The 18163-nt window shown below is 39.5% G+C and overlaps 2 protein-coding genes across 2 annotated transcripts in view; one reads left to right on the forward strand and one right to left on the reverse strand.

Annotated features, from left to right (window-relative positions):
* Nucleotides 1–78: 78 nt before the first annotated feature.
* The window catches only part of gde1 (glycerophosphodiester phosphodiesterase 1), a 29486-nt gene continuing 11401 nt past the window's right edge, over nucleotides 79–18163 (forward strand). The window contains exons 1-2 of the mRNA XM_046840718.1: nucleotides 79–146; nucleotides 951–975. The gene's annotated coding sequence lies outside the window, so the exon portion shown is untranslated. The remainder of the gene's footprint in view (nucleotides 147–950; nucleotides 976–18163) is intronic.
* On the reverse strand, nucleotides 11197–16607 carry LOC124380041 (B-cell receptor CD22-like). The gene is made up of 11 exons (XM_046840719.1): nucleotides 16405–16607; nucleotides 15622–15957; nucleotides 15297–15521; nucleotides 14665–15005; nucleotides 14311–14535; nucleotides 13941–14210; nucleotides 13423–13513; nucleotides 13256–13292; nucleotides 13078–13155; nucleotides 12912–12988; nucleotides 11197–12427 (listed from the first exon to the last, which is right to left on the reverse strand). Exons 5-10 carry the CDS (start codon nucleotides 14474–14476, stop codon nucleotides 12914–12916), a joined length of 717 nt encoding a protein of 238 aa, XP_046696675.1. The 5' UTR covers nucleotides 14477–14535; nucleotides 14665–15005; nucleotides 15297–15521; nucleotides 15622–15957; nucleotides 16405–16607; the 3' UTR covers nucleotides 11197–12427; nucleotides 12912–12913.

Below are 18163 nucleotides of genomic sequence, written 5' to 3' on the forward strand. Positions count from 1 at the left end.
TTAACTGTGATATATTTCACAATATAGTACAGTGTTGAGACTTTTATTGTGAAAATAATGCCATCAGCGAAATCGCAACGACCGGCTGTGAATTTCCTCGCGCGCTGGTCCTATCTTTGAGTTCTCTCATCTCTGTGGATTCAGTGGTAAGTTTTAAAATGTCCAAATTTGAAAAAGAAATGAACAGACGTTTGTGTTAAATGTACTGTGCTAAGTGTTAAGTGTACTGTGTTAAGTGTACTGTGTTAAGTGTACTGTGTATTGTGTTAAGTGTACTGTGTACTGTGTTAAATGTACTGTGTACTGTGTTAAGTGTAGTGTACTGTGTTAAGTGTACTGTGTAATGTGTTAAGTGTACTGTGTACTGTGTTAAGTGTAGTGTACTGTGTTAAGTGTACTGTGTAATGTGTTAAGTGTACTGTGTACTGTGTTAAGTGTACTGTGTTAAGTGTAGTGTATTGTGTTAAGTGTAGTGTATTGTGTTAAATGTACTGTGTTAAGTGTTAAGTGTACTGTGTTAAGTGTTAAATGTACTGTGTTAAGTGTACTGTTAAGTGTACTGTGTTAAATGTACTGTGTTAAGTGTACTGTGTTAAGTGTTAAATGTACTGTGTTAAGTGTTAAATGTACTGTGTACTGTGTTAAGTGTACTGTGTTAAGTGTACTGTGTTAAGTGTTAAATGTACTGTGTTAAATGTACTGTGTTAAGTGTACTGTGTTAAGTGTACTGTGTCAAGTGTTCTGTGTTAAATGTTCTGTGTACTGCGTTAAGTGTTCTCATGCTATGTTAAGTGTTCTCATGCTATGTTAAGTGTTCTCATGTTAAGTGTTCTGTGTTAAGTGTTAAGTGTACTGTACTGTGAGACCATATTTTAAGCCTTATTTTAAAAATAACAATATCTGTTAAGCTTTTCTTGGTGCTTACAATGTTCTCTCTTGCTTTACTGTAGGTTCTTCTCACAGCATCTCACAGCGGTAAGTTAACCACTGGGGAATAAAGTAAAACGTTATTCTGTGGCCTGAATGTATATAAATTAAACATTATGGCTGTTATTATCAGCTAGAAAAATTTACGTTATATGCCCGGTTTCAGTGAAACCAGGTTGTAGTGTCGTGGATTAGTGCAAAATTAAATTCATGTCAAATACAATATATAAACATATTGATTTTTTTTATCAGCTGTTAGTCATATTGACTATAAATGCTCATGATGACATCTTTCTTAGTCTGATTTTGGCAGCTCTTATACAAAAATTATATTCACTACCAGGCATTTTCCTTACAATTCACCTTCACAGAACATTTATTTAACTGAGATTTTCACTGAATTTTTATTGGTTTATAAACAAAACTGTTGTTTTCTGGCAGTACTGGTTTCTGTATATGATGATGATGATGAAACATCACATGACAAAAATGTTGAAAAGAGGGAAAAAAGTTTTAAATTGAAACACAAAATAAATTATTGCAACTGGTGTCAAATGCACCAACATGCTGCACCTTCTTTATCTGTATGAGTTTATTTGGTCTTTTAATTGTATAAATCCTGAAGTGTGGACTGCACCCACTTAGCTCTTTTTATTTTGGTTTTCACACATTTTTGCTGCTGTGCTATGTGTGACTGAGAGCTGTTAAAACTGTGGTTATGTCCTTGCTGGTCAGGACTCATTGTATAGTATTCTTTTAAATTGTGTATACAATGTCTTTTTTGTGTGTTTTCCGGGATTTCAGGATTAACACAGTGTAAATCTCTACTCTGAGTTTTATTTAAAATAGCGAGAAACCAAAAAGTGACCCGCAAGAGTACGAGGTTGTGCTCAAGTTTAGGAATGACCGGCCTCTGCTGGTGATCATTGGAAATGCATCAATTACAGTGTGACTGTGGGCTCAGTGTAGGTCACGTGTCTTTCGTGCTTCGTGTAAGAATTCACTTTAAACCTCACTCTGTTTCTGTCTGTCACAAGTAATAACAAACAACATTTACTAAAACATTCTACCTAGATGAAATAATAAAAAAAAAGTAAAATAAATGGATACATTAAAATGGGGGGCGGGGTGGGGGGGTGTTTCTATCTGATATGGACAATATTTTTCCCCCTACTGAAGCAATATAGACTATACATTGTCATACTATCTATTGGATTTAAAAATATAGTGCTAAATATAAACTTTATAACCAGAGTAACAGTGGAAGTGAGAGACAAAGTACTAAACAGAAAGAACAGTTGAATTTGATTGTATTTGTAGGCTTCAATTGCCAGCACAAAAACCAGCACAATCTATTTGAAAACTAAAACAAACGAAGTATGAAGTAGGCTTTTATTAAACATCAGTTTCTGCAAGTCAGGTGTTTCATCTTATAGACTTCCATCTTTGTGTGACTGTGACATAAAGTTCTGGCTTCTGTTATTGATTAGAGTGTATCTGTGAGTCCAGCATCCGAGTACTTGGCCACCACAATGTAACAAATTGTGTGTACTTATATCTGTGTGTCTTTGGGACACCTGCCTGTCACTTTAAAGCCCTCCAAGTTCAAGTCTTGTCACTTTATAGTCATTGTGGCAGCAGGTAGACTCAGTGGGCTAAGGCCTGGACCCCTCTAATGGTGATAGATAGATGTGGTTCAGATCCCGGTTTGTATGTGTACTTCTGGTGATGTTTGTGTCTTTCTTGAGCAATCATTTTTCTCTGCTGGAAGGGGAATAAAACAAAAGCTAAACCCCTGTTGGCTCAGTGGTTTAAGACGTGGTCTGGTCTATAGGCCTCAGTGAGGGTTCAAACCCTGCTTGAGGTGATGTCTTTTTTGTGGTCGCTGTGTCCTTCTTGGGCTCGGTACAAATAGAAAGATAAACTCCCCCGAAAAGACACTCCGTCCTCACTGGTGGCTCAGTGGGTTAGGCTGTGGTCTGGTCCGTAGGCCTCAGTGAGGGTTCAAACCCAGCTTCAGATTGTCATTTCTTCTGTCACTGTGTCTGTCTTTTACTCAGGAGAAATAGAAAAATAAACTCCCCCCACACAGCCTTACAGTCTGTTCAAGGAATTGTCCGTACACCCCCGAGACAGGATCGTATCGAAGCACAGAAAAGGTACAGAAACATCTGTACTGCAGCATTGAGCACAGTGGCCTCCATCATCTGTAAATAAAAGTTTGGAACCACTAGGACACTTCCTATAGCAGGGGAGAAGGTTCTTATTCAGGGAGGTGACCAAGAACTTGATGGTCACTGAAAACGCTCCAGGGTTTCTCTGTGGAGAGAAAAGAACCTTCCAGAAGAACAACCATCTATGCAGCACTCCACCAATCAAAACTGTGTGGTAGAGTGACAAGATGGAATCACTCCTCAGTAAAAGGCACATGACAGCATGACTGGTGTTTGCCAGAAGGCACCTGAACAAAATTCTTTGGCCTGATGAAATAAAGATTGAACTTTTTGACCTGAATGGCAAGCCTTCATCTCCAATGCCATTCCTACAGTCAATTATGGCGAAGGCAGCATCATGCTGTGTGGATGTTTTGAGTAAAATAATGAATTGCATGTGTATGTATATATATATGTTGTCTGTTTTCAGAGACCAAATCAAGGATAGTTGTGAAAAGGCCATGCAACCGAATAAAGTGAATTCTGTCAAACGTTTCCAAGCCCACATTGCAAAGGGACACTTAGCAACAAAGCCAGTGTGTGAGCAGTGCAAAGCTGCAGAGGACTCATTTCTAAGAGAAAGAATGGTACAAAATATGAGGGATTTTGTGAGGAACAGAGGTTTGCAGCTGGTAAAATAAATGTTCTTAGATCAGGACTGGTGGTGTCCTGTCCTAATGTATATGGATTTTTTTTTCTTTCAGGTTTTGTTGTTCCTGTGGAGTTAAGTGTGTGTGTTTGTGTGTTATAAAAATAAATAGACTTAGGTGTGTTTACACAGTGTATGCAGACTGTTTCCTGGTCGAAGAGAGAAAGTGAATCGGAAGCGGGAGGAGGAGATCTCACCTGCTGGACATTTTGAACGCTTTACATCTCACAGATTTACACTTACAATTCCATCTGAAAGGTCCTTGTGTAACTGATTGTCACCTTCAGTCTGATTTCTCAAATTCATCCGATTGTTTCAGATCAACTCCCACTTTAATATATTTCTATATATCATACATTATGTATATTTTATTATTCATATGCATTTTAAAGCATATCTGTTTGTGGTGAAAGCTCCCTTACACACTGTTCACTCATGTACTAATGCAAAACTGTGTGTGTGTGTGTGTGTGTGTCCAGTTGTAATGACTTTTAAGCTTTTGCACCCTGTTCCAGTACAGTGTATCACACTTTTATTATCTTCCTGTTCCAGTGTACAATCTCTCTCTCCCCCTCTCTCTTTTACTCACTCTCTGTCTATCTTTCATTCTCTCCCTCCCTCCCTCCCACCCACTGTCCTAAGACAGTAGAGTTACCGGTTTCTCCTGTGAAAGGCAGCAGGTCTTTTACTGAGTCAGATCCTAAACATTGTCTCACTACTGGACACTTGCAGAGCAAGAAGAAGAAGAGCTAATCACCCAGAGTATGCCTTCTCTCAAGATATTATCAAATAAAAAGTTCCTCGTTATTTTAAAGCGTCAAATTGCGCTAATTTCTTCGTCCATGCTGACGTGGAAGTGCTCTCCAGCCTCAAGTGCTCGTTTTCATCTCCTTCGTATAATAAATGGATGGGAATGTAGGTGAGGGCGTGTACGATAACAGAACTTATAGATGATTATTTGCTCGCTTGTTGGGACTTTAAACATTTAGCCTGTTCGCGAGCTAGTTTTATGATAAACTGGCCCACGCAGCCTTGCAGTGGCTTCTCTGTAATTATTAGTTCAGCTCTGCGTAATGTTCCGGATTAATTTAAACATAGATACTGCATAAATGTGTTTTTTGAAATTTATATACGGTGATCGGGCTTTAGAAAATATGAAACTATTTAATTGTTTAGTGAATATTACGTTTCTTTTTAAAATCTCAAAAAAAATTTTTTAAACAAACTTTTGGAGGAGCAGAGTCTGTATATATACACACACAGTGATCTTACAGAACACACCCTTCTCCAGAGCAACTTACAACTGAGCAGGAGAGGTTTAAAAGCCCAACAGTGGCAGGTTGGTGATGGTGGGATTTGAACTTGTAACGTTCCGATTCAAAGTCCAATGCCTAAACCGCTGAGCTACCACCTCCCCAGTGGCGAAGTGCTAAATTTCCTGAGCAGTTAATTAAACATTTATTTTGACACCTTAACCTACCTTTATTGTTTAAGTGTTCAACAGGAACACGCTTAACTGTTTAGAGCACCACAAACCTCCCATACACACATGAACACTCCTGAGGAGCAGGTAGTAGTCTAAATGTGTCTTGGAATATGTGGTGTCCCAACGATTAACAAACGATTTGGGTGTTTAAAGAAAGGCTGGAGTTTTATTTTAGAAGATAAGGCCTGCCCAGGAATGAGGTGCTCCACACAGGACTTGGTGGCTCAGTGGTAAGAGCCTTGCCTCTCATGTCTGAGGTTCTCGGTTTGAATCCGACCTCGTTTCTGTGCTGTTTCTGTCTGTCTATTTGTGTAAAAGGTAAGTAAAAAGTAGAGTAAGTAATTAGCAGAGTATATGACAGGACTGGGAAAGAGGTAAGTAGGTGAGGGGCCAGGAGATGTCAGTGGTGTAAGAGTAGCTGGTTGGAGTAGGGAGGTGTGTAAGTAGCAGGATAGGGAGGGGTAGTGAAAGAGTAGTGGGCGAGGGAGGAATGAGGGGTGGTGTGAGGGTTGAAGAGGGGTGGAGTAGGTGACAGGTAAGGGTCCTGTCCTCAGAATAAGGAGGCCTGAGTTGGTGAGAGGACAGGACCCAGAGGAGGAGGGGATAGAGTAGGAGTAGCTGGGTAGGGGTGGTGTAGGTGACAGGCAGGGGTAGGGGTCCTGTCCTCAGAATAAGTAAGAGTAGCGGGTGAGGGAGGAGGGGTGGTGTAAGAGTTGAGAAGGGGTGGAGTAGGTGACAGGTGGGGTGACAGGTAAGGGTCCTGTCCTCAGAATAAGGAGGCCTGAGTTGGTAAGAGGGGAGGACAGGACCCAGAGGAGGAGGGGATAGAGTAAGATTAGCTGGGTGTAGAGGGCAGGTGGGAGGACAGCACCTGGAAGAGTGGATAGGTGATGGGAAGGAGAAAGAGTAGGTGAGGTGAGGGTGAGGGGTAGGGGTCCTGTCCTCAGAATAAGTAAGAGTAGGGAGGAGGAGGGTGGTGTGAGGGTGGTGTGAGGGTTGAGAAGGGGTGGAGTAGGTGACAGGTAGGGGTCCTGGCCTGAGTTGGTAAAGGGGGAAGACAGGACCTGGGTATGAAGGATTTATTGGAGCCTCAAATATAAAATAATTTGAGAAGAGTCCTCCCCACCTTTTTCCTCTCTCTACTCCTACCTCCTCCACCACCTTTTCCTCTCTCTCCTACCTCCTCCACCACCTTTTCCTCTCTACTCCTACCTCCTCCCACCACCTTTTTCCTCTCTCTACTCCTACCTCCTCCCACCACCTTTTTCCTCTCTCTACTCTACCTCCTCCCACCACCTTTTCCTCTCTCTCTCCTACCTCCTCCCACCACCTTTTCCTCTCTCTCTACCTCCTCCCACCACCTTTTCCTCTCTCTCCTACCTCCTCCCACCACCTTTTCCTCTCTCTCCTACCTCCTGTCCTCCTCTTCATGCCCCTTATTCTGAGGACAGGACCTTCCACCCCCACCTAGCTACTCTTACTCCCTCCCCACCTCAGGCCTCCCACCTCAGGCCTCCCTACTCACACCTCTTGCCTTCTACTCTTACACCACCCCTCCTCACACCTCTCTTGCCTTCTACTCTTACACCACCCCTCCTCATACCTCTCTTGCCTTCTACTCTTACACCGCCCCTCCTCAACCCTCACACGCCTTCTACTCTTACACCACCCCTCCTCAACCTTCACACCTCTCTCCCTTCTACTCTTACACCACCTCCTCCTTAACCCTCACACCTCCCTCTACTCTTACACCACCCTGTCCTCAACCTCACACCACCCCTACCTTTCCTATCCCACTACTCTTACACCACCCCCTCCCTATCACCACCTCCCTTACACCACCCACTCTTCCTCCTCCTCACACCTACATCTCCTTGCACCTCAATTACTTACCTCTTTCACACTTCTGACTCTGCTAATTACTTACCTTTTACAAACACAGACAGACAGACAGGGCGCAGAGACAAGGTCGGATTCAAACCGAGAACCTCAGACATGAGAGGCAGGGCTCTTACCACTGAGCCACCAAGTCCTGCGTGAAGCACCCCCTTTCTGGGCAGGCCTAATCCTCTAAAATAAAACCCAAATCATTTGTCAATCATTGGGACACCACACATTTCAAGACCCATTTGGACTGCTGCCTGTTCCTCAGCAGTGTTCATGTGTGTATAGGAGGTTTGTGGTGCTCTAAAAGGTTAAGCATGTTCCTGTTGAAAACTTGAACACTAAAGGTATGTTTATGTGTCTAAATGTTTAATTAAATGCTCAGGAAATTCAGCACTCGTGGCACTTTGCCACTAGGGTGGTGGTAGCTCAGCGGGTAAGGCATTCGACTTTGAATCGGCGGGTCACAAGTTCAAATCCCACCACCACCAAATTACCACTGTTGGGTCCTTAAGCGTCTCCTGCTCACTTGTAAGTCACTCTGGATAAGGGTGTGTTCTGTAAGATCAGTGTTTATTTTATATATGTAATTTATAGAACAGTAAATGTTTGTAAAAAAAAAAAAACACACACCCCAAACCCGAAAGAAACGAAAAATTCACTGAACATTTGATTAGTTGCAGTTTTTCCAAAAATCACGTTCACAAAGTATGTGTGTTTGCATTAATCCAGAACATTAGGCAGAGCCGGAGCATGAAACAATAATACTGACGTGCGCGTGGTTGTGCTCCGACAGTCTTGAACTGTTCTATCACCGTCAATTACAGAGAAGCCACTGCACCCAAGGTTGCTTGAGCCAGTTTATCATAAAACTAGCTCATGAACAGGATAAATGTTTAAAGTCCTAACAAGTGAGCAAATGATCATCTATCAGTTCTGTTATCGTACATGCCCTTGCCTACATTCCAATACATTTATTAGATGGAGGAGATGAAAACAAGCACTTCCACTTCAGCGTTGGACGGAGAACTTAGTGCAATTTAACGCTTTAAAATAACGAGGGATGTTTGATTTGATATTAATGTCTGGAGAGAAGGCATATTATGGTTGATCAGCTCTTCTTCTTCTTCTGGCTCTGCAAGTGTCCAGTAGTGAGACAATGTTTAGGATCTGACTCAGTAAAAAAAAACAGGCACAAAAATACATAGTTAAAAAGCTGCACCAGACCTGCTACTTTTCACAGGAGAAACAGGTAACTCTACTGTCTTAGGAACAGTGGGTGGGAGAGAGAGAATGAAAGATAGACAGAGACAGAGAGCGAGAGAGAGAGAGAGATTGTACACCAGGACAGGCAGATAATAAAGTGTGATACACTGTACTGGAACAGAGTGTTGCTGAAAAGTCACTCACACACAGTTTTGCAATGTTACATGAGTGAACAGTGTGTTCACCACACACCCATTTGCTTTAAAATGCACATAACCATAAAATATACATAATGTATGATATATAAAAATATATTGAAGTGGGAGTTGCTCAGAAACAATCAAACGAATTTGAGAAATCAGACTGCAGGTGACAATCAGTTACAATCCCATCTGAAAGGTCCTCGTGTAAGTATAAATGTAAGCGAGATGTAAAGCGTTCAAAACGTCCAGCGCTCCGGTTTATGTTCTCCTGATGAGGAGCTGAGACTCTACTACACTCAGTGAAGCACTGAAGGGAGCACGCTGGAATCAGACACGCTACGTTCTCTCCTCGACTAGGGAACAGCCCCAGCTGCCAGAACTCTGGGTCTGCATACACTGTATAAACAAACACACACACACACAAAATCTGCTGAACAAGAGTGCACCACTCACATTTCAGCCGCAATTTTTTTTAGATTTCTCACAGGACAATAATAGACAAATTTAACTTGGATATAGTTGAGAGTAGGCAATCTCCATTTAATAATCACTACTAGCATCCCTTTAAATATTGACACATTCGACATCCTTCAAAAGCACCTCTATCATCACTCACCAATGTCATTCAATTCATTTATGACCAAAACTATCACATACCATCTACTATAAATAAATCAAAGCAAGCCTTTTTATGTAGTAATTCAATATAAAAAGTGAAACTTTTTTATATTATACAGATTCATCACACTCAGACTGATAATTTAAAGTTTTTATTTCTTTTAATTTTGATAATTTTGGCTGGGTCTTAGAACCTAATTCCCACGAGTTCCAGGGGACCACTGCATATTGCATATTTATTTATATATACACGCAGTGCAGTGGGCGGGTGAAGAAAAAATACAATATTGTTCTAAACCAAAATACTTGCTTGACAATATTCCTAATAGAAATTTGAGATTAGCAAATGCTCATTATGTTGGCCAAAGGGGGGCGCTATAGTCAAAAAAACTTCATTTCACACATTTTTGGTATAGAAAATGCCTATTGACGTATTTGCTCTACAGAGTTTGATTTTTCATTAAAAATATTGTGTTTTTCAAGTGTATAAATTATTGTTTTTTTGCACGATTTTTCAAAGATACACTCAATTTTCCTTTTATTTGATTGATCTCCTCCTGCTGAGCCTCAAGAACCACTGATGTCTATCAAATCCTTCATTCATCATTTTGGACAGTGCTTATCAATAATCATCAAAAAACAAACATTTCACTTACTATTTACTGTTCAAAGGATCACCAAAATGTTCAAAGTAGATGGGTCACTTCGACAAAAATGGCTATAACTCATGAACGGAATGAGATTTCTTTACCAAACTTGGTGGAAGTGTCTATGAGCTCAATCTTTGGTAAAAAAAAAAATGCATAGATTTTCCACTTGGTAAACTCGCTAAACAAAGCAGAACAAAATGTTTATAACTACGCAATTGTTCATCCAATCGACTTGATACTTGTACCGCAGTGTCTCTGTCCATTGTGCCATAAGGTGAGCACCCATTAGACAATGTTACCAGAGGCGTATTAAAAAGAAACTCAGTGGGCATGTTCCTAATGTCTTTTTCCTTATGCCATAGGCAACGAGGCACCACTTTGTTTTTTTTTCGTTTTAATAGACAATGCATAGCATTTGGTACCTGGGCCTTCAGTGGGAACTTACCCGACTTAATCCACCTCTTAATACCACCACTATCACCTCCAATTATAGAAACCATCAATACTATACAAAAACGCAATATAGCAACGCGTGGCATTACAGAGAGAGAGGCATTTTACATATGGAGGGTGAATACCATTTTACTAAAGCAAGCTCCAAACCGCTACACTTCAACAGCATCTGTGCCACCTACATCACCTGGAGCAGTTTAGAATCAACATTTGTCTAATAACATGACAAAAACATAAAACATTTAACTAAAATATATCCTACTCACCAAAGATACAGACTCATAATTTGCACCGCTCCTCAGAGGCTGTAAGCCAGTGTTACCGCTCGTATTCACTGGTCTGGAAGTGGAGAACAAACCTATTCTCTAAGGTAAAAAGGCCAGCAGGACTGACTTTGAAGGCCCTGGGCAGATTAGATTGACATGGCAGAACATAGAGGCTGAAATTTTAATCGAAAAGAAAATTTAACATACACATACACGTACTGGAGCAGTGCAGCCAAGAGAAACGCTACGAAATGAAGAGAAAAAACTGTTGGGAATAAATTAATAAAATTTCATAGAACAAATAGTAGAATTTATATTGTAAATGTAGGTCAGTGCTTCTGATAGTGTTTAGGCCAGCATAGAAGGCTTTGCTGCCCTCCACTGACCAAATCAAACATTAACAACCGAATTACTAATAATTTAGTCCAACTCTTTACATTTATATAAAGTCTTCTTCTAAATATTGATTGTGGTTTAAGAAAGTTCAAACAATTAAAAGGCGCTTCCGTGGTTTAAAATAAGTAGTATTCCATACTTTCTGGGTTTAGGTTCAAGATCATCCATTCTCAGAGCTGCAGAGCTTCATGTCACTTACATGTTTTAGGACAACAGTTGTTACAGGACTAAATACAAACTTGATGTTCAGTATTCTGTCCTCAGAGGTTTATTGTTCATTCTTAAAAACAGTAACAGGACAGTACAATTTGACAGTAACAAATCAAGCAAAGTAAAAGTTAACCTTCATGGAGGTTGGTATCATTATCAGTTTTTGTCATTGTTAGCCAGCTTTTCACTTCAGTACAAAACACATAAAAACAACACTTACAGATGTTTAGCTATACAGGTAAAATGACAGAAAAAAGGAATTTGGTAAATTGAACCAAGGCGAATGAATTAATCAGTGATTTGTTACACATTGGTGTTAACACTAACACAGAATACTATATAAACAACGTGACCATGTGAAGGGTTTGTCCGATATATATAGTCTACGATAATCGCAATTGTTTTTTTAACAATGTGCGTTTTGACATTGAAGTCTAGTAGGTTAGACTAGTGTGCGTGTGCATCTTTAGAATGATCACAAAATTCAAGATTTGTGGGCAGAATGTGTACATTTATATCATTTCATATAGTTAATCATTATCACACAGTGTCGTTTTTATCTCTCAAAAGCAGCATGATTACAATTGTGATAGTTTTTTTACAACAGTTCAATAAACAAGATGTTAATATCAAAAGACTTAAATTTTAGATAGATAGATAGATAGATAGATAGATAGATAGATAGATAGATAGATAGATAGATAGATAGATAGATAGAACTTTATTCATCCAAATCAATGTGTGGGAAATTTTAGACACCACATTGCCTGTTTTTGCTCTATTTCACCAACAAGCCACTGGTGGTATTAATTTCACATTTAAAGTATCTTCTCTTTTTTTTATAATCTCAAATATCAGTATAATTTATGCATTTGGAAAATATTAATCTCTGCACTGTTGTGAACTGACCATTACACAAAAAAGAAAAAATTATGTCAATATCGCACACCTCTAGGCTGCTACACAGTATACAGTATATGTACTGTGTGTGTGTGTGTGTGTGTGTGTAATATGTGAAATGTACAGAAAGACAGTTTAACAGACTAAATAAAAAAAAGTAATATAAATGAATGACAATTAAATAAGACAGAAATTAGTTTGTGATCTAAAAGCTGTTTAACTCGAATCCTCAATTCTGATATTAAAACTCACTCAGAGCATCCGTCCTGTGTTTGTTATGATGCTTAATATAAAAGTCACAAACCAAACTCAACTTTTAGTTCCCATTCTCCAGTTCTTCTCCTCACCGAGTCGAGTAGCCGCGTCCTGCAAACGACACACAAATCACATTTTACATTATAACAAACACCCTGGTGCACAAACATACAATTACAGGCTTTACATTTACTCTCAGAGGACAGAGTTACAGGTTTCCACCATCTGAATGTGTCAGTTCTGTATAATAAGTATTGGTATTTTAAACGGATAATCTCTACACGTCTCCTGTTACACACGTGGCGCGGTTTTGTTAAAAATATCACAGCTGCTATTCAAACAAAAACCCATCATCATTAAATTTTATTTATAAAACTTATTACTATGCAAAACGTAGGAACATCTGGAACTGGAAAAATCTCACTGAGGTGCAAACCTGATAAATTGTCCTTCTGTCTTATAAAATATCAGTAGCTAATCTTACTTAATCTTACTATTTACTAAAAGGAAGGGCGTTTATTATTTCAGCAAAACAGGAAAAAAAAAATCTTCCCAGGTGATTAGTATAGTATATATTAGCATCGTATAAATTTACCGTCACTGTGCCTGCTCACAAGGCCTGATCACAGGTTTCATTGGGGTATACGAGTCATTAGCAGAGTCTTGGACAATCTGGAACAAGGGTAAATGAGAATATGGCAAACATGATATAAAAAGGTGCATGGTAACTAACACACACACACACACACACACACGATTACCAGTAGACTGTCATAATCCGGGGACATATTTATTGGGTTTATTGCTGTGTATATGTCATCTTCAGACGTTGGAACACACTGAGAGAAATGAAGAGAAAATGTCTTTAGTATTTGTTTAATAGTGGTTTTATAGGAACTTTTTGTAGAGATTGATGAAGATAAACATAAAGTGAAGTACCTGAATCTCTGTCACTTTCTTTGCTCCTCTCTTCCTCCTATTCACACAAATGCCATAGAAACACAACTCTTCAATCTGTCCCTGCTTCATTCAGCTAATGCTTCGCACTGGATTAAGTTTATGATACAGATTCATTGAAAAAAAAATGAAAGAATTTAGTCACTCACTTAATGCACAGCGCAGCAGCAAGAAGCGAAAGAAGCAGAGCAGGAATGAGTGCAGCAGCTCCCCATACAGCATGCAGCTTCCACGCCACGGCTACGTGAAACAAGTTAGTTCCTGTTATCACTTCTACTACAACAGCTATAAACAGCCCGTTTACTCCTTAGTCTCTCTTGTGCAGAAAAAATAAATAAATAATAATAAACCACAGCCTGTAAAACCAGAAGTGTAAACAAAAATGAACTATTGCTAATATGGAGGCTCTTTCCGTAAATGCTGATGTTCATTTTCTTGCATTTTGCATTAATTCAAAATTAGTATTCGATTACGTGGAGTCTCTGCCATACGAGTCCTTGTGTAAAGTGTTACTGTAAAAACAATGGTGATGTATAGAAAATGACCCTGTTCTGGTTTATAATCAGTTTTATTCTGTTCCATATATGGAAAACAATGTCCAAGACTTCAATACTTCAGCATTTCAAAATTGTTAAATCTTTTTAAAAAAAAAAAGCAGGAACTTTACCCAACACATCCAGGTGAACGGGTGTAGAGTTGTGCCGTCCCATCTGGCTGTGAGCGGTGCAGTAGTAGAGTCCGCTGTGCTGAGAGCTGATGTTCCTGATGCTGTAATTCTGTCCGGTTGTCAGCAGTGTGTCTGCAGTTGCTCTCTGCTTAAACCAGGAGTAGGTGTGAACAGGAGGTTTTGCCTCGCTGCTACAGCTCAGAGTCACTAAATCCCCCTCTACTGGCTCTCCAGAGGAAAGAACCACTGCTCTGGTGTTTTTAGGGGAATCTGATTGAAGAAAAATGACACCCGAATCAAGTGGTGTGTGTTAAGGATGTGCATTTAATGTAAATTCGCCATGACTGAAGAGAGTAAAATCCACACTCACACACTGGAGGAGATTCGAGACCGTCGTGGCCTTCAAGAGCACAGCTGTAACTGACTGCACTACTGACTGCAGCTACAGAGCAGGAGGCAGATTTACAGTCAGACACACGCTGTCCGTTCTTGTACCAGATGTAAGCACGGTTGTTAGACAGAGCGCAAGTGGTCATACAGCTCAGTGTTACTGTTTCTCCATCTATTGTGGTCGATCCCACTGTCACCCGCAGACCTGAAATAAAAAACAGAAAATTGTACGATGTAAATATCTGCATAAAGACAACTCATTTCCACATTCTTTCCATGAAATATATATATATCTGCAGTACAGATGTTTAATATTTAATCACCACAGTGTTACCTGTGACAGACAGAGAGACCCCGGGTTCGCCTGTGTAATGAGCCCCTCACTGTAGATTCTCAGTCTATATGTTTGAGTGTCTGTCTCTTTCAGATTAGTGATTCTCAGACCGCAGTTATTCTGGGAGCTCTGTATGTACTGCACTCGGCCCTGATATGACTCGTCCTCCCTCACATCCACAGGCTCACCATCAGTCTGCTGTTTAATGAACCACACAGATTTAGTCACTGTGTGGCGTGCAGGATTTTTATAAGAGCAGAAGAGATTAATCGATGAGCCTTTCAGAGTACAAACATGATTAAGAGTGTAAGTCACACCCCAACACTCTTTTCCCAGTACACCTGAAACACACAGAGATACACACTATGACTGCTGAGTAATACATTGAATACATAATACAAAGGTGACCTACTGGGCAAGTGGAAGTTCCAGTGTATTGCCCAGGTCTATGTTTTCGTGGCTTACGTGGTGAGCTAATTAGCTAGCTGAATACACTTTAATGGAAATTATGAAGTATATGAACTCTGAAAATGTATTGACTGACAAAAAAAAAGATAATACCGAGTCAAGATCACAGTAAAGATTTTAGTAAAATCTGTGGTGTTTAATCTCTGACCGACTCGGATACTTACACAATGAAGGAGAGCGGTATGACATCTCATGCACTCCACAGGAGTAGCTGCCCACATTAGATGGACGGGTGGAGTCAAGAATAATGGAGGAGTCATTTGTGCATTTCTTGAATTGACCATTCCTGTACCAGCAGAAACGTGATGCGCTGAGAGGGCAGGTGGAGCTACAGGCCAATTTCACTTCTTTCTGTCGTATAGTTTTAGGATCCACTTTCACCTGCAAGTCTACACACATTTCACATCATGCAGCACAATTTTACATACGCACATACGTACCTGAAATACAAGCTGCATATAGAATGAACTGTGTGTGTCTGTGTGTTACCTGTGACTGTCAGATGAACTCCAAATGAGCCTGAAATCCAGTCGCTTCTCTGTGTTTTAAATCTGAAGTTGTAAAATCCAGAGTCGATCACACTCACGTTGCTCAGCGTCAGCTCACAGTTAGACGTCACTGTGCTTACAGACACTCGTCCTGAGTATTTTGGATCCGTGTCAAGAACTTGTGGCTCTTTTTCATGGTTCTGGACACGATACCATTCTCTCTTTGTGACGCTGGAGGGATCAGGTGTTGTAAATCTACAGGACATTTTTACTGTAGATTCAATAACAGCACAGGCACTATGAGAGGAGAAGGTTACTCTGTGATGAGCCTGAATTCCTGCAAAACACACACACACACACACACACACACCAGAAGCAGAAACGTAAAGGAGTCTTAAACAGGTAACTACAATTTTAACAACCGATGATGTTGCTCCTGTTCTGAGCCGCATACACTGGGTAATATATGAACATTACAACAAAAACAGGTCTGGAATGTTTCAAACTTCATCAATAACAAATTAACAAAGAAAGGAACAAATTGATTGGCACGTTATCAAATTCACATATACAATGACTCGATATCTCTAAATTTGAAAGGATGGTCCGAGATCTGATTTTGTTTCTAGAACTCTGGTCTTTTACTGTACAATATCCTTCTGCATACATACCATAAAAATACAAAAAGAAAAATACCCTTCCTAACATTAACATGTTGAGAGCTTTTCTGAACTTTTGCATTAGTGACAATAAAAAAAAAAGCTGGAATTTTGAAAACTTGTACCTGTCAGTAACATGAGGATTGCTGCTATGGTGATATTTCTCAACATTCTGTAAAAGACGGTGACATCGGCCTTCAGACAGATGATATTTAAAGATCCACTATGTGTAGAATGTAGAAATCTCCTCTTTAAAATTTTTATTTTAATTAACAGTAACTGCGGTAATCAGCGTCTTTCTCCTTCACTCTCACTGGCCTTGTAAGCAGTTGATGAGCTTCTTTATGATACTAGAGAGGAGGAAGTTGCCACAGCATTGTTCCTACACCACAATATCCTTCTCTCTTTTTTTTTCCTTTTCTTAATAAGAGATATTTAAGTGTTAAAAATGCCGATTTCTCACTCTAAATGGCCTCATTTCATGCTATAAAAAGTGTCTATTTGTCTTTATTTCATAGTAAAGATATACGGTGTCCTGATTTTAGTTTTGTGTCCTTTTTAATTTAATCTGTTTTGGCTGTGTGTCAATCTCAGTTCCTTCAAAGGGCTTCAAAGTCAAGCTTCAGTTTTGTTTTGACTGCTAAATGTGAAAAGGTTAAAAAATAAGGCCTGCGATTTAAATGAATTCGATTGCTGAATGTGTCCTGTTTAGTCTAGAATGCTTTCTATTACAGCGCCATGATAAAATGCCAAAGTGCAGTAAATGGAGATGGTGATGGACAACCAGTTGAATTTTGGAAGAATATCCGACACCCCAAAACAAGAAAAACAGTCACATGACTGCATCTGGATAGTGCTAGAACACATGAATATGATCAATTTGCTCATTTCCAGCAAGAGTGGAATAATTTCGGAAAAATAGGAAATTATCAAAAGGGTGTTGAAAACTGAAAGCTAAAATAAGGAAAGGAAAGGGTATTGAAGTATCAGGGGCCAGAGTGAAAACTTTCAGAGTCAGGATTAATATGAGTCAGTCAGACCACGAGACCTGGAGTTGAACCTCATGAAATTTGACATTTGTAGTTTTATTTTCGATTTTTTCAGTTCCTCATACCAAACATATATGAGCTAGTCTGTATCGGACTTAGCTAATGGATATTGCTGATGATAACTAGTCCTTTATTTAAACAATCCATTGCAGAAAATAGTGTCATACAGAGAACATTGTTTTCCCCCAAAAGGATCAACTTCAAAAGCAAATACAGCATATTGGAACATCTCAGGTAGACTTTACACTGGACAGCAAGGCATTACATATCACGAGTAATTGTTTTTATTTAAGAAATGTATGTTTACAATTTAATTGATTGATTGTTTAAATACTGTTGGTCAGTGATGCATTTACATGTGTACTCTAGTTGGGTTTTAACTTTGTTCACTTTCACACTTTCAAGTGTAGGCTACATATTGTTTAGGGTGTAATGTGTAGTGTTTAATGCATATAGTGTAGTGTTTAGGGTATAATGTTTAGAGGGTAGGGGATTGTTTTTGGAATGTACCGTATAGGTATAGTGTTTAGGATGCAAGCTATAATGTATAATGTTTAGGGCATATGGTATAGTATTTAGAGCATAGGGTACAGTGTTTAGGGTGCAGGGTACAGTGTTGAGGGCATTTGTCAGTGGCATATGGTGAAGAGCATGGTGTCCATGCTGGTTACACAGAGTGCAGGTGGTGATGCAGAATTTCAGAAGGTCAACTTCCGATCATGTAACTTCCAAATTTGCGAGTAATAAACAGCCTAGGTATATTATTTTTGTTGTGTATGCTAACAGAAGAATAATACGCAGCATAACGACCTACTACATCACTACATGAGTCACC

Source organism: Silurus meridionalis, chromosome 26, assembly GCF_014805685.1.
Source record: "Silurus meridionalis isolate SWU-2019-XX chromosome 26, ASM1480568v1, whole genome shotgun sequence".
NCBI classification, from domain to species: domain Eukaryota; kingdom Metazoa; phylum Chordata; class Actinopteri; order Siluriformes; family Siluridae; genus Silurus; species Silurus meridionalis.